This window comes from Saccharomycodes ludwigii, chromosome II (genome assembly GCF_020623625.1).
Source record: "Saccharomycodes ludwigii strain NBRC 1722 chromosome II, whole genome shotgun sequence".
Lineage (NCBI taxonomy): Eukaryota > Fungi > Ascomycota > Saccharomycetes > Saccharomycodales > Saccharomycodaceae > Saccharomycodes > Saccharomycodes ludwigii.
The window spans coordinates 133064-150163 of record NC_060201.1 but is presented as its reverse complement, the minus strand read 5'-3'; the positions used below and the strand labels follow the sequence as shown (position 1 = coordinate 150163).

Below are 17100 nucleotides of genomic sequence, written 5' to 3'. Positions count from 1 at the left end.
AATATACATATATCATGATTATTGGTATATTTTTATAACGATATTAAAAAAAAAAAAAAAAAAAAAAAAAAAAATAGGATTACACATTTAATTATATTTTAATAGACAATCTTTCTTGACACAATCAAGTATATTTGAAAATTAGTTATCTAATAAACATTGTGATTTACTTTTCTTAACCATTTCGGATTTCATGGTTCGGGATTCGGCATCTTGCACTATACAAAAAAAAAAAAAAAAAAAAAAAAAAAAAAAAAAAAGAAATGTTATTGGAACTGAACTTAATCAAGTCAATTAAATATATTCTCATCAGATAAACATTCTTTTAAAAAAATACTTTTGTTTTTTTTCTTTAGCAAAAAACTAGGTGCTAGATAAACAATAAAAGTATCCATTTTTGTATCCCATTTATTTAAATGTTAAATGGTTTTTCCTACATATGATAATAACGATGACCTATCTTCATGTGAGAGCAATGTTGATATCTATGAAGTGGTAGCAACAAACAAAGCCTTTGACACGAACCAGGATATTACTACTAGAAAAGAAAATAATTCATGCTCAGAATATGAAGATGATGTTTTCCAGGAAGAAAAAGATATGATTAGCAACACTTTTTTACAAGTTGGAAAGAAAAAAATATACACAATGAAATTAAATGTAAACGCATTAAAAATACAGAATGCTAATTCCCAGAACAATTCATATCTTTTATTTTTACAAGATAATGAAGAACTTTGCTTATTTGGATCAGCCTGTGTTCAAATTGTAAAGGGTGGTATTGTTTATAATACAACACACTATAATGCATCTTGGAAAGTTTTTACAATTTGGCAATCAACGTCAAACGCAATTTCTACAATTAAATCATCATATTTTACTTCCTTTTCTGATATTAATACTCTATTTTTTAATTCTAATAGTTCAATTAAGGATGAAAATGCTGATCTTTTTGAAAAATATCCGTGTATTATTAAAATATCAAACAATGGTATTATGCAATCATTAAAAAAAATTAGTTCACAAGGGTTAACCAGTAAGTTCCTAAAATTTTGGGAATTGACGAACATTAATGAGAGTAACAACACTTTTCAACTTTTAAAAGAAGACCATTTATCGGAGGAATTTGGTGAATGGAAACCAGCTTTAATAGACTACTATCAATTTACCACTTTTGACGATAACAATTGGAAATCGGCATTAGATAGGTTGTATATGAAATTTTTTGATTCCACCAATTCAGTTGGACTAAGAGTTATGACTATAGGTGGAAAGAATAGTGGTAAATCCACGTTCAATAGAATTTTATTGGAAAAAATTTTCCATAAAAACGATGATGGTAGTAATAATAATAACAATAAGGAATTAATGACAGTTAATTATATAGATCTTGATCCAGGTCAACCGGAATTTTCTGTCCCAAATTGTATTTCCTCGACAGAGTTAAACACTAACAGTTATAAACATTTAGGGAATCCGATTATTGTGCCAATCCATAATATTTTACAAAAAACTTTCTTTATTGGATCACCATCTCCAAATGAGCAACCAATCAGATATTTAAAACTTTGCGAAAAATTGATCGATGACCTTTTCCAAACGGATCCTCTGACGCCTTGTATAATTAATTTGACTGGGTGGATAAAAGGTTTTGGTATTCAGATTTTAAATGAAATAATTAAAGCGTACAAGCCCACAGACATCATTCTGTTGGAATCACAGCAACAAGGACACACCAATGGATTTCATCCTGAATTGGACATACCAGATCTTTTCATCAATGAATTTGACTTAAAATATAAACCATCAATCACAAAATTGCCAGGTTGTTTTAATAGCAACCCAACTTCAGTAAATTCTTTGGCTAAATTATGTGACCGTTGGAATGCTACATTAATTAGAGAATACAAATTATTAACTTATTTCCATAGGACTGATATTTCTGAATTTGATTTTACGCCACTCATAGAAAAGGTGCCTTTAAGAGTAAGTTTCGGGGGGGATACCAACAATAAAGGTTTAATTACTGGATTTCATTTTATAAACGATGATATTGATTTAAGGGTTTTGACAGATAACTTTAGAACATTTTTGGAGGGTTCCATTCTGTCTATTTTTAGTGTAAAAAATGAGTCATATGACAAAGACCAATTTGAACTTTATGATAGTATACCAATTCTTAAAAATTTCCCAATAGATCACGCGACGTTCTTGACGTTATCCTTTATACATTCGGTTAACGTGAAAGAAAAATATGTGAATTTATACATTCCCGAAATTTGCAAAAAAAAAATGGAAAACTTAAGAGAATCTACAAATTTTATAATGATTAGAGGGAACATTGAAGTGCCAACAGAAGAAATCATTCCCAACGACAAATTTATTACTAGGTATTGCAAAGAAAAGAAAATTGATTTTGTCCCATACATATCATTTAAGCAAAAAAGACCTAATGAACATGTCTGGAAGGTCCGTAAAAACATAAAGAGGAAAAGTCATTTTACGAAATAAAAACTTTGTATACGGCTTCGTTATAAATTATTATTATTATTATTATTATTATTATTATTATTATTATTATTGTACACTAAAAGTATAGCAGTATGCAGTTTTAATCCACAACACTTTCAGATTTAATATTATTATTACCGTCATCTTCTTTTTCTTCTTCGTCTTGTTCTTGAATCCAGCCCATCTTCTTATTCAACCTATCATATTTTAATCTATCCCGATCGCTAACTGATGGCTTTATCTTGTTTAGCGCATTTTGGAAATCTTTTAAAGTAACCAATATTACCTCATTATCACTATCGCCTGTAGTAAGATTTTCAAACTCTTTGTCTAAATTATTGTCCTTAACAGATTGTATTTCATTGTTTTTAAAAAAATTTCTTTTCAAAGCTAAAATGGAACTTTCTCTGATTAAAGCGGCTAGATCTGCGCCTGAAAAATTGTTACAGCGTTTATTTTTAACAATATCTTCTAAAATAACATCAGGTGCCAGTGGAGTACCATTGCAACTGACCAAGGTTTTCAGAATATCTAACTTCTCTTCTGAATTAGGTAATTCAATAAACAATGTTTTGTCCAACCTACCGGGTCTTAACATGGCAGGGTCGATCATATCTGGTCTGTTAGTAGCACCAATAACAAAAATACCTCTTCTACTACTTAGTCCATCCAATTCAGTTAATAAAGTATTCACCACTCTCGAGGTCGATTCGCTCATTGTAGAGTCTCTGCGTGGGACTAAAGCATCCAGTTCATCAAAAAATATAACACACGGAATGGAAGCCCTAGCTCTTGTGAATACCTGCCTTATGCTTCTTTCACTTTCACCTACATATTTGTTCAAAAGTTCAGGGCCCTTAATAGATATAAAATTAGCTCTAGACTCGTTGGCAACAGCTTTTGCCAATAAAGTTTTACCACAGCCCGGAGGACCCCATAACAAAACACCAGCTGGCGCAGTAATGCCCACTTTTTCATATAACTCTGGTCTCTTTATAGGTTGAACAATTGCCATATTCAATTCAATACGGGTTTTTTTCAAGGCACCAATATTATCCCAAGTTACGTCAGGGACAGTGGCAAAACCTTCTCTTTTTGCAGTTGGCTGTATATTTGGCAAAGCTTTCAAAAAATCTTCATATCTGATAGACACCGTGGATAATTGTTCATCTGTTAAAGGTTTGGGAAAATTCGCAATGAATCTCTGTATTATATCTAAGGGCAATGGATCAATCATGTTTGGAGTATTTTTCATATCAGCCTGACTATTAACTCCAGCACTGTCAATGTCCATGGAGTCATCATCAGATAATTGTCCAAAAGTGCTAAAAATCCTCTTTATAGCGCAAATACCTGCAGCGGTAGCCAAGGCTTTCAAATCTGCTCCTACAAACCCCGGTGTTAATTTGGCTAGTTTGACAAAATCTATTTCTCCATCAGTTTTCAATCTTGAAACCACTTTTTGTAAAATATGTATTCTACTATATTCATTTGGAACGTTTAGACAAATTTCTCTATCAAACCTACCAGCCCTTCTCAATGCAGGATCCAAAGAATCAGGCCTATTGGTAGCACCAATAACGATTACAGGCTTCCCGTCAGTTTTTTCAAAGGATAAGTCATCAAGTGAGGTTAATAACTGAGCAACTATTCTTCTCTCCATTTCCCTCTGAGCGCCACCATCTCTTTTTGGGGTAATGGCATCAATTTCGTCCAAGAAAACTAAACAAGGTGCTAAACTCTTGGCCTCGTCAAATAAATCCCTAAGTTTCTTCTCACTTTCCCCACTCATACCACTTACCACTGAGGGTGCTGATACAGAAATAAAGGGAACTTGTAATTCCCCAGCTAAAGCGTTGGCAATAGTGGTTTTACCACATCCAGGGGGACCATGTAATAGAACACCACGCGGTGGTTCTACACCCGTACTGCTATAAATTTCCGGGTGTAATATGGGTAAGCCGATTAATTCCATTAATTGTGCGACGACGTCATCCATACCACCCAAAATGGATAAGTTAATTGCGGGTGGTGCCCTATCAATTTTACTTTTTTTGGTTTTAGATGAGCGTTCATTTAATAAAATTCCTCCGTTACTCCGTTTTTTTTTGTTGCTGTTATTGTTATTATTAGCAGTGACATTATTAGGCGAAGAAGCGTTATTCTCGCTGGATTCATCGTTGGCTAATACTAGGGGTTTAACATTCCAATGTTGAGTGATATCTTTATTAAAACTATTGGTTGTATCTTCATCAATCATCAAGTTTTGTGAAGTTAAATTTGTTTCAGGCTCATTGTTGTCCTCGGCACTATCCTGTTCTTGTTTCTCTTGATCCTTGTTTATATCGATTTCTTCAGCTTCTTTGGCAATAATGATTTTTAACATTTTGTCGACTACACGTTCCAAAACAACTTTTTTAACCCTTTGCAAGGATAAATCTTTGGATAAAACATAGCCTACTACCTCACCAAAAATCAAATCCTTGGCTAGATAAATATCTGGAAATAAATCATCTTCTTCAATATCGTCTTCGCTTTCTTTTGGTGATACATTTTGTTTGACTTTTTGATTATTTAATCTCTGTTTCTCCAATGATCTTTCATCTAGCATCCTATAAATCAAATTTTCAATTTTGTTGTCTAAAGCTTGGGTTAATGATACCCCGGTTTTCTTTGTCTTGAATTTTACCATTTTCTGAGTAACTTTTGTTATAATGATACTATGGTGGATAGTTGATGAGTTATTATATCAATTGATTTAAAAAAAAAAAAAAAACTTTTCTCTTGTCCTCTTTGATTTTAAAGTATTGCTTGTTAGTACTGTTATGCCAATTATAAAGATATGTATTTGACTAATGAAGTTGACATTTATTATGTATATATAAATTTTTTTTTTTTTTTTTTAATATTTCGAAGTCGTTCAAACACTTGATTAAAAAATGAAGGATAAGAAAAAAGAAAAAGAAAAAAAAAAAAAAGAAATGTTCATGAGAAAAGACAATAATTTTTGTATGGAAGCAAAAAGCATCACATTTTATTACTTATAATGAACGCTCTGTAACGCTAAGTGTTGTATATATTTCGTATTAAATGATACTGGGCTAATTACAATGGAGAAAGAAAAAAGAAAAATGACAGTTTTTACTTATTGTTTATTTTAAGTTATTTAAAATTAAATGATCTGAAAATAATCACTAAATATCAAAAATTGAATTATTGAACACGCAAAAATAAATAAAAAAACTATGAAAGTTTTAAAACGTGAACATCTCGGAATTTAAATCGGCTTTCCACTGATTACACTTGTACGTTATTTTCTATCTATTTCCCTTTGTTTTATTTTCTTTTCAGCATAATTTAAAACGAGCACTTCAAAAAAAAAAAAAATTAATTTAGTCGTATAAAGTGAGCAGTGCAAAGCAAAAATAAAATAAAAATAAAATAAAAATAAAATAAAAGGTTACATACAAATCACGCAGAGTAAATCAAAAAAAAAAAACATATAAAAAAAGGATCTTTTTACATGCTTTTCTTTAAATGCAATAATTTTACATAGATGTGCGTTTTTAGGAGTTTATCACAAATTATATAAAAGAAGAGTAAAAAAGATCAACATTTTAAGGTCTGAATTATTTATTTGTTTAAAACTTTTGATCTTATTATATATTCTATTTATCTTTTACTTTTTTATTCCCTTAACAAGTATAACCAGGAAAAAAAAAAAAAAAAAAAACAGTTACGAAACAAAACAAAAAGGAAAAGAACTAAAATATTTAGATATTAAAAAAAATGCTGAGGGGACTTGTCTTTTCTAACAATAGACTTCTACTATTTAAAAACTCCATGATGCTTAATAAAATCAGTGGAAACAGCACCAATAAGGACTTGCTGATCATATTTTCAAGAAAATTACAAACTACTTCCAAGGTTAAAGAACCAGCTGTTTCTTCTATTGCTTCAAACACTTCTAATACTTCTAATCGATTTGCATTTAATTTTAGTAAAAGTAACAATGATAATAAAAATAGTAATATGGACAACATCGGTAATGCAAACTCCAATAATAATACTGGTAAGCAACTTAAATTGTGGTCTAGTTATTCGTTACCATCGAAGGAGACTCTTTTAAGACAACAAGAAAAACAAAAAGAAAAACAACTTGCCAAACAAAATGACAAGAGTCCCATAAGTACTAGCAGTGTAACCAAGAATAAAAAATCAAAAAGAAGATTAAGACCGTATAAGAATTTAATTTCCTTAACGCCTAATGCTATAAATCATCTCAAGCAACTGTTAAACCAGCCAGAACCTAAGCTAATAAGGATAACTGTTAGAAATAGGGGATGTTCAGGCCTAACTTATGATTTAAATTATATCACACATCCTGGCAAATTCGATGAAGTTGTGGAACAAGATGGTATTAAGGTAATTATAGATTCCAAAGCTTTGTTTAGCATTGTTGGTAGCGAAATGGATTGGATTGATGATAGATTATCTTCAAGGTTTGTGTTTAAAAATCCAAATTCAAAGGGAACTTGTGGTTGTGGAGAAAGTTTTATGGTTTGATATATAGTAAAGATCAGGGGAAATTTTATATATTTATTTATTTATTTGATTTATTTATTATGATGTGCTCAACTGTCCTATTGTAGCAATCAATTTATCCACTTTTTTTTTTACAAAAAGAAAAAAAATTGCAGAAATTTCATACTTCTGTTTATTTATTTATTTATTTATTTATTTATTTATTTATTTATTTATTTATTTATTTATTTATTTATTTATTTATTAACTGCTTAACTAAGTAATGTTATCTTAACCTTTTTTCCTTTTTTCTTTTACGTATCTGTGTTATCCCCTTTTTTGTTTCGCTATTATAATAAAATTAGTAGCCTCTAAGAAAGAGGGAAATATATATGTTTATCCCAGTAAATTTTACACAATAAACCCTTTATAGTTGATTGACACTAAAATAGCCAAATCATTAAAAAATATGTATATATACAATAATATTTCTTGTCTTTGTATTTACAATGTTCAACTCATTTAAATATTTCTTTTATTTTACTTATACGTACATAAATAGTTATATATACACATAATTTATAGAATAATTTGCATTATATTCGTACAAGCAAGTTTAAATTCATTCGACTATCAAAAACAAGCAAAACATAAAACATCAAATAAAATACTTGTATAGGCACGAGTAAATATCTAGCTATGCATTCTAGATCTATTCTAATATCTATCTTATTAATGTTAGCAACTAAACCATGGTCTAGTTCAAGCACTATTGTTAGTGAATTAGAAATGTCAACTAAGCCATTACAAAAAACATCAGGAACGACGGATTATTCAACATTTTGCTTGGCACCAATAATTAATAATAATCCTACTGATGTGATTTATAAAGCAAATTTCTAGAACTATATTAATTTCAACATTACTGGGGGTATTGTCCTTTATTCTAATATTTACCAAGTAAATAAACCAAGGGACTTGAACTTAATCAATCAAGCAAAAGAAGCTCGGTCCTTCATAAAGCCTATGGAAAATAGCACAATCTACTGTATGTCTACCAAAAAAGTTGGGTACACTGCTGAAGTTGAGCTGAAAAAAAAAAAAAAATGCAAAAACGAAAAACTGATTATGAAAGTTCAGAAAAAGTTATTGGAGACTTCAAATCAGAATTTATTAATAATAAAAACACGAAAGTCTTTCAATCTAATAATAAGGACGGATACTCTAATATGGGATTGTCAAACTTTCAAATTCAATTACACACATTTTTATTTACCCTTATCGGGCTATTTATCTAGAGTGTTTGGAAATCAATATGTATAAAATAATATCGAATGTTTCCCAATCTGTACAAAAATTGGTCTTACACATAACACATCTATTTTAAGAGTCAATGTAATTTAACTTTCGCTAAGAACAAACCAGTCAAATAATGTAAGAAAGGGGTTGTAAGGCCAGTCTTCTTCTTATGCTCAAAAGAGAAAAAAAAAAAAAAAAAATGGTAATAACATATTGTTTTTTTTTTTTTTTTTACTGGAATGTTCGAGCAAATATGATTTTTTTTCTTTTTTTCTTTTTTCGTTCTCGTTTCATCTGGAATAAAGTTTTATACGCACGTTTCTATTTGTTCGCCTTGTTTAATTACTACCCCATAATTATTTTTTTACGAAGGCTAGCAAAGATCTCAGGATTCTATTAAGGGGGCATGTAAAGTATCAGAAACCTACTCGAACTATCTCGAACATAAAGGGGGATGATATCTAAACATAGGTTTTTCGTAGTTATTGAAACTAACCAATAGCTAGATAATTCCTTCTTTTTTTCTTGTTTACTTTTTTTTTTTTTTTTTTTTTTCTTTTCTTTTCTTTTCTTTTTTTCCTTTCCCAATACAAATTCTATTATTAAAACCCTTTATCCCCCCCCCCTTTAATCAAAGTTTATTTTTTATTTTTTATTTTCTTCTTCTAACATTATATAAAGGAACTAATTTCTCTCTCTTTTGTTTCTATCCATCCTTTCCCTTTCTCAAAGTCTAATCATTTGTCCACATTCTTTTAAGACTTATATGTTGTAACTACAAAACACAAACAAGGAAAAACAAGAAAAAAAAAAATAAATAACTACAAATACAAATACAAAAAAATTACATAATGAACGAAGAAAGCCAGTTTACTGACAGAGCTTTAAATATTATTACAATTGCTCAGAAATTAGCACAGGATCACCAACATCCTCAACTAACTCCTGTTCATATTTTAGCTGCTTACATTCAAACTCCGGAAGATGGTTCTAAACCATACGTCGAGAATTTAATTGAGAATGCCCGTTATGATTACGAAAAATTTAAAAAGTTAGTCAATTCGAATTTTGTTCGTATTCCTGCACAGAATCCGGCTCCAGCTCAAGTAACGCCAAGCTATGCTACAGGCCAGGTCCTTCAAAACGCTTCTAAACTTGCCAAACAACAGAAGGATTCCTTTATTGCTCAGGATCATATTTTATTTGCCTTGTTGGACGATTCCTCCATCAAACAAATTTTTAAAGACGCTGGTATCGATGTTGAAGCAATTAAACAGCAGGCCTTATTGTTGAGAGGTAATAGTAGAATTGACTCTCGTGGTGCTGATACTAATGAACCATTAGAATATTTAAACAAGTACGCCATTGATATGACTGAACAAGCTAGACTAGGTAAGTTAGATCCTGTGATTGGGAGAGAAGAAGAAATCAGAAGTACAATTAGAGTTTTGGCTAGAAGAATCAAATCTAATCCATGTTTGATTGGTGAACCAGGTATTGGTAAGACTGCTATCATCGAAGGTGTTGCTCAAAGGATTGTTGATGATGATGTTCCAACCATTTTACAAAATGCCAGGTTGTTTAGTTTGGATTTGGCTGCTTTAACCGCTGGTGCCAAGTATAAGGGGGATTTTGAAGAAAGATTGAAAGGTGTTATCAAAGAGATTGAAGAATCCAAAAGCTTAATTATCCTTTTCATTGATGAAATCCATATGTTGATGGGCAATGGTAAAGATGATGCCGCAAATATTTTGAAACCAGCTTTGTCCAGGGGTGGTTTAAAGGTTATCGGTGCCACCACCAACAATGAATACAGAGCTATCATTGAAAAAGATGGTGCTTTTGAGAGAAGATTCCAAAAAATTAGTGTTCCCGAACCTACTGTGAGGGAGACTGTTGCTATTTTAAGAGGGTTGCAACCAAAGTATGAAATTCATCATGGTGTTAGGATTTTGGATAGTGCTTTGGTAACCGCTGCTCAATTGGCCAAGAGATATTTAACTTATAGAAGATTGCCAGATTCTGCCATTGATTTAGTTGATATTTCCTGTGCAGGTGTCGCTGTTGCTCGTGATTCTAAGCCTGAAGAATTGGATTCGAAGGAGCGTCAATTGCAATTGATTCAGGTTGAAATTAAGGCTTTAGAAAGAGATGAAGATGCCGATCCTACTACCAAGAAGAGATTGAAGCAAGCTAAGAAGAAGGAAGCCGAGTTGAATGAGGAGTTGGAGCCAATAAGATTACGTTATGAACAAGAAAGGGAAGGTCACTCGGAGTTGACAAAAGCCAAAAAGAAATTGGATGAACTAGAAAACAAAGCTGTTGATGCAGAACGTAGAAATGACACTACCACTGCTGCTGATTTAAGGTTCTTTGCTATTCCAGACATTAAAACGAAGATTGAGGAGTTAGAAATGAAAGTGGCTGAAGAGGAAATCCAAGCTGGCAGCGACTCTTTGATTCAGAACGTTGTTGATAGCGGCACTATTTCCGAGACTGCAGCAAGATTAACTGGTATTCCAGTTAAGAAATTGACTGAATCTGAGAACGAGAAATTGGTTCATATGGAGAAGGACTTATCTAGTGAAGTTGTTGGTCAATCTGAGGCTGTTAAAGCTGTTTCCAATGCAGTGAGATTGTCCAGATCAGGGTTAGGAAATCCAAGACAGCCAGCCTCGTTCTTGTTCTTAGGTTTAAGTGGTAGTGGTAAGACCGAGTTAGCCAAGAAGTTGGCCGGATTTTTATTTAACGATGAAACTGCTATGATCAGAATTGATTGTTCAGAGTTGGGTGAAAAACATTCCATCGCCAAGTTGTTGGGTAGTCAAAAGGGTTATATCGGCTACGAAGAGGGTGGTATGTTGACCAATCAATTAAAGAATAGACCTTACTCTGTATTGTTATTTGATGAGGTGGAAAAGGCGCACCCAGATGTGTTGAATATCATGTTGCAAATGTTGGATGACGGTATTATTACATCTAGTCAAGGTGTCACCATCGATTGTTCCAACGCTATTGTTATCATGACATCCAACTTGGGTGCTCAATTCATTGCCCAACAGCCAGGTGCTAAGGTTAATGATGCAACCAAAGAACTAGTTATGACTGCTGTTAGAGCACATTTCAGACCAGAACTTTTGAATAGAATTAGCAGCATTGTTGTTTTCAACAAATTGTCGCACAAGTCTATTGGCAAGATTGTAGATATTCGTTTGAAAGAGATTGAACATAGATTTGAAGAAAATGATAAACATTACAAATTGGACGTATCTCAGGAAGCTAAAGACTTTTTATGTAAATATGGTTATAGTGAGGATATGGGTGCCAGACCATTGAACAGATTGATTCAAAATGAAGTTTTAAACAAGTTGGCCATCAGAATTTTGAAGGGAGAAATTAAAGACAAGGAAACTGTTCGTGTTGTTTTAACCAAAGGTGCTGACAGTGCTGACAGTGCCGACAAAAGCAAGAAGGGTGAGGAAGTTTTGGATGTTTTACCTAATCACGAATCAACAATCGATGACATGGATATTGATGATGATGATGATGATGATATGTCTGGAAATGATGCAATTGATTTAGATTGAGGGAGATGATTAATTATTATAATGTTGTATTTTTGTCTTAATGTTTTATGTTTAATAATTTATTTATATTTTTTAATTTTTATTTTATATTAGATGTGTCATTTTGTAAATATAGTTTAATATCAAACGATTAATGAATAGAATCGGCATTGTTTTTTCTTGGATTTTTTTTTTTTTATAATGCGTGACGCGTAGCGGTAATTCGTTCAATTACAAATAGTCACTACAAAATAATTAAAAAAAAATAAATATCTTATATCAATAAGACAAGAAATTACTCCGATACGGGGAGTCGAACCCCGATCTCCACGGTGAAAGCGTGATGTGATAGCCGCTACACTATATCGGAAATTATTTATAATTGTTGTGTCACAGAAGGGATATAGTGAGAGACAGGTTTAGTAAACAGGTTTTGTTACTATTTATATCAAGACAGATGTAATAGTTTGTTACTTGATCTTTTATATACTTTTTAACTAATAAAACTATAACTTATACATTTTCATAATCAACTACCCTAAATAAATCATCTCTTTATATATGATTTCTTTTCACCTTTTACCTTATGTTTGTATTAACTTTTTCCAATGTTTCATCGTTGTCTGCCAGGCATATTTTCCTTCTTGCGGCTATCTTCGTATGTTTAGTACTCTCTGTATTCTCGGAAGTACTTGCGTCTCGTATAAACCGTGATAAACACAATTCTACTTCATAACATATAATTTCCTAGAATAGGGTGAACATAAACTTACTATACATCCATAACTCAAAAATTTGACATACTCACACAATTAACAATAAGAGGTGCTTATGAAATATACAGTACAATTATAACTTATAAGTACAATACAACAACGAGAATACCACAAATAATAATAAAAGCTAAAAGCACCAAGAGAAAAATATAAAAAGGGTGAATATCCAGAAGGATATCTCCTTGATTATTACTTTATATTTACCTTATATAAAATCTCAAACAAAACAAGAAATTGATTACCAAAATCTGAACCTGTAGTTATTGCGAGTTATCCCGAATTAAGCCTACTGCGGAAATTTTTGAGAAAAAAAGTAACCATCTTAATAATATGTAGAATAGAGCCAGTCAAATATACCGGTTAACTGCTGTTAAAAAATGGAAAAGAACGTAGTATTTTTTTTTTTTTTAATCGGCATTTATTAGTTGTAACATAGCGTATTTTTTTTAAAAAGTTAAGTTGTCTCTTTTATAGATCAACCGACTTTTCTACAAAAGTGGGGAATGCTAAAAATAAACAAATGTTTAGTTTTATTAATGGTTTACAGAAAATGCGTGGATCAAAGATACCGCAGTTTTTTTTTTTTTTTTTTCTGTTTTCCGATTAAAGTGTGCGAAGGATCTAATTCTAGGCTATTCCGCAAATTATAGTACGGTAACACACAATCACAATAGAATCAGCTTTTTTGCATATTTGATATTTTCCAATTAAATAGTGTGAAAGTCTCCTTGTTCTTATCTCTAGTAATTATTTATTGTTTGGGTGTTGTCTTTAAAAGGCAATATAATATTCATACTGAAACGTGAGTATATTTGTATAAATACGTGATTTGTTTTTTAAATTAACTGTGTCAGTACGAGCACTACTGTGGAGACTAAGGGACTACATGGCAAGGCTCCATATAAAAGATGTAAGGAAAAAGAGGGTTACTTTCAATCCATTTTGATGATATTACCAAACAAAAATAAGAGTAATACTTAGAAAGTAGCCAATATGATATGCTTATACCTTGTTTTTTTTTTTTTTTTTTTTTTTTTTTAGTATGTATTATTTGTTACTAATAATTTTTTTTTTTTTTAATTTTTATTTTAATATGGAGTGTACTATTTATTCTCATCGCCATTCTCTTCTCACCTGAAGATAATATTACTACTACCGCCAATGACACATGTTACATATATAAATATATATATTTTAATTTATAATCTTAGACGCCGTTCAGCACCTTTTTCACATTCAAGTCAACTAAGAGGGTGAAAGCAAAGTATATTCCCAAGTTAAACCTCGGCGGCAAAATATTTGTAGATTCATAAGGAAAAAAAAAAAAAGGTAAAAAAAAAAATTATATAAAAGGAGAGTAATAAATGTTTAATAATTACCTTTTATATTTATTTTTATATTTATTAATCATTTTATTCCCTTATTATTACTTTATAGATAATTATATACATATGCTTGTTCTTCATAATGTGTATCTTTATCATTATTACTACTAATTTTTATTTAATTTTTTTTTTATTTAGTAAAGCTTTACCTTCATTTTTAATCAAACTGAAAATAATAAAATAAAACAAGGATAAAAAATATATACATATATATTTCTCTTTTGATACTTAACTATAAGAATCAACTTTGCAATTTATCTCTATCTATATTTTTTTTACTTTGTTTTTTTCACATTAAGAGTGCGTCTATTAAAAAAAAAAAAAAAAAAATGCAATATTCCACTCCATTCATTCCCGCTACAGTTATGCGCGGAAGTAAAGCAATACCTTCTTCTAATAAAGAATTACGTTTAAAGCAAAAACATACAGAATCATGCTTATCTCTGCTTCATTCAAATTTGAATACCATAACGAATGATATAACCACTAACGATGTCTTAACTAATCGTACAGGAAGTGAAGAAGAAGAAGAAGAAGAAGAAGAAGAGGGGGAGAAGAAAGGAAAAACAGCGCTCAAAAATATTCAAACCACATATATGGAAAATAATAAGTTTGCTATGTCTGCAAACAAAGAAACAATGAAAAAAGAAGTTGAAGCTAATACAGGAAATGTTAAAGTTAGTAGAAATCCACGCAGTAGACCATCTTCCTGCATATTTGTTGCCAGTTTATCGTCGGCTTTAACTGATGACGAATTATGTGTTTCTGTTACAGAGATGTTTAACAAGTTTGGTCATATATCCTTGGTTAAAGTACTAAGAGATATTGAAAATAGACCTTATGCTTTTGTTCAATATACTAATGACGAAGATGCGAAAAAAGCTATAAAATTTGGTCATGGCTCGTTGTTGAATGGTAGAAACATTCGTTGTGAGTTTGCCAGAGTTAACAGAACTTTGTACATTTCGAATAATACCACTTTTAACCAAGAGAGTTTAGATTCACATGGTATCTTAAAATTAATGGAAAATTTTGGTGAAGTAGAACAATTAGTTTCATGTAATAATGAAAACACTGGCAATAACAAAAAGAATAACAAATTAAATGGTTGGTTTGTTCAATTTGCCTATAGAGATGATGCTATTGTTGCATATGCAAGGTTAAAAAGTAATTCTTTTTGGAATGTTGATTGGGCTCAAAATATTGAAGTTCCCTATTATCAAAATTTGGTCAATAAATTGAAAAATAAAAATGGTACACATGGATCAAATTATAATACCAACATTAGCGCTGTCGTTTGTAACGGTGCAAACGATGCACTTTTGAATATTGATAGGTTTTCTATTTTTATTGGTAAATTGCCATTTGATATCACAAAACAGGAACTATATAATAGATTTTCAGTCCACGGTGAAATAGTCAGAATTAATTTGAATTCTAAAGATGACAATAAAACTAAGTTTGCCTTTATTAAGTACACCAGCGAGAAATTTGCTGCTTCTGCTTTAGAAAGAGAAAACCATGCCACAATCAAAAATAAAATAATGCATGTGCAATATAGAGAAATCTATAAAAGGAAATCTTCGATTACACATTCCAGGAATAACATGAATGACAACAACAATAACAATGAATATAACAAAAGGTTTTATAATAAAAATAGGAGTAACACCTATTCGCCATTTCTAAATTTGGCTCCACCACCTGTTAGTGTTAATAATAATAACAACAATCGTAATAGAAGAACCTCTACTGGTTGCATCAACTTCTCCACAGGACCAAGATATCCTTGTAACAACCAATTTTTAAATGGAGTTCCAAACAATTTTCTATTCAACAACAATAAGGAACATGGAAAGTACATTAGCACCGGTAATTTGGTTATGTTAGACAAACCAAACTTGATGTTTAATGCTTTTCCTGGACACCAGTTTTTAGACGGATCTTATACTAATGGTAACCTAATTAATATGAATGGAATGTTCCCATTTGCTAATAGACCATTTGAAAATTTCACTATGCCGGAAAATTTAGTTAATAATGGATGCAATACATTTAACAAAGACCATTTGGAGTCCAAAACAGCAGATGGCACTGAAGAAGAGGATGAGGAAGAAGAAGAAGAGGAATATGATGATGATGATAATGACGATGAACAAAGTGACAGTGGAAATTCTTTACAAAGTTCTGAGGCCACTTCCTTTAAACGTGACGATACCGAAAAAAGATTAAATTTATTCAACCCAAGCACAGCTGTTACATTTAAACCAGCCATTAATAGTTCTACAGATACTACTATTTTGCCAGCCACCCCAAATTATTTTTATCCATATTATTATTGTGCCCCTGCACCACGCCTAATAAATAATGATTGTATCAGTAACGAAACGAACTCTGTTTTGAATGAACAAATTCATACAAAAAAAGAGCCTTGGTTGGACGAGTTAAACGATAATTACAGATATAATGGCATTGATAATAATATCATCCCTCCACAACAATGTTTTATGTATTATGCGTGCTCTCCGGTAGTATTACCACACAATGTGGGTAATATGCTGCCACCGGCCCCTCCATCAACTTTACCACCAGTTGATTTTAATGTAAAAGGTAATTTTTTCAGCTCAAGCACCAGTGACATCAGTAATAATGGTATCAATGGCACCAGAAATACGGGAAAAAATTATGATGCATTTATTCCTATTACTGATAAATCTAGTAGGGAATATTTACTTCCAAAATTTCAATCACCAATAATACCTTTTTATAATAAGTATTATGATACAAACAAGAATAATAATGAACACATTGGTATCACATCTGAAATCAATACCGATAATATTGAAAGAGATGAAACAAGTCCTAAATTTTCCTAATCAACGTTGAACTTCAATAGAACCTGGAATTTTATAATTGGTTAGTATTTCTCCCAGTCCTCATCCTTTATTCCTTGTGGCTATAAGCCTCCATCTTTAATCATATAACCATATATTCTATGTTAATAATAATTATTTATCAGATGTATCCTTGATATGAAAC

General features: G+C 31.1%; 6 protein-coding genes and 1 non-coding gene across 7 annotated transcripts; 5 read left to right on the top strand and 2 right to left on the bottom strand.

The window, feature by feature from the left end:
* Positions 1-423: 423 nt before the first annotated feature.
* Positions 424-2511, top strand: GRC3 (polynucleotide 5'-hydroxyl-kinase; the record flags this gene model as incomplete). Its single annotated transcript, XM_046080283.1, has 1 exon — positions 424-2511. One exon carries the CDS (start codon positions 424-426, stop codon positions 2509-2511), a length of 2088 nt encoding a protein of 695 aa, XP_045935533.1.
* Positions 2512-2611: 100 nt separating this feature from the next.
* RIX7 (putative AAA family ATPase RIX7) lies at positions 2612-5203 on the bottom strand (the record flags this gene model as incomplete). The annotated part of the gene is made up of 1 exon (XM_046080282.1): positions 2612-5203. The coding sequence occupies one exon, from the start codon at positions 5201-5203 to the stop codon at positions 2612-2614; it is 2592 nt and encodes an 863-aa protein (XP_045935532.1).
* A 1097-nt stretch (positions 5204-6300) lies between these two features.
* Positions 6301-7077, top strand: ISA1 (Fe-binding Fe/S cluster assembly protein ISA1; the record flags this gene model as incomplete). The annotated part of the gene is made up of 1 exon (XM_046080281.1): positions 6301-7077. The coding sequence occupies one exon, from the start codon at positions 6301-6303 to the stop codon at positions 7075-7077; it is 777 nt and encodes a 258-aa protein (XP_045935531.1).
* Positions 7078-7734: 657 nt separating this feature from the next.
* SCDLUD_001361 (uncharacterized protein) lies at positions 7735-7938 on the top strand (the record flags this gene model as incomplete). Its single annotated transcript, XM_046076835.1, has 1 exon — positions 7735-7938. One exon carries the CDS (start codon positions 7735-7737, stop codon positions 7936-7938), a length of 204 nt encoding a protein of 67 aa, XP_045935530.1.
* A 1247-nt stretch (positions 7939-9185) lies between these two features.
* HSP104 (chaperone ATPase HSP104) lies at positions 9186-11921 on the top strand (the record flags this gene model as incomplete). Its single annotated transcript, XM_046080280.1, has 1 exon — positions 9186-11921. One exon carries the CDS (start codon positions 9186-9188, stop codon positions 11919-11921), a length of 2736 nt encoding a protein of 911 aa, XP_045935529.1.
* Positions 11922-12198: 277 nt separating this feature from the next.
* On the bottom strand, positions 12199-12270 carry SCDLUD_001359. The gene has a single exon. It is a non-coding gene; the product is annotated as a tRNA-Glu (tRNA).
* Positions 12271-14390: 2120 nt separating this feature from the next.
* RIM4 (Rim4p) lies at positions 14391-16937 on the top strand (the record flags this gene model as incomplete). Its single annotated transcript, XM_046080279.1, has 1 exon — positions 14391-16937. One exon carries the CDS (start codon positions 14391-14393, stop codon positions 16935-16937), a length of 2547 nt encoding a protein of 848 aa, XP_045935528.1.
* Positions 16938-17100: the final 163 nt, after the last annotated feature.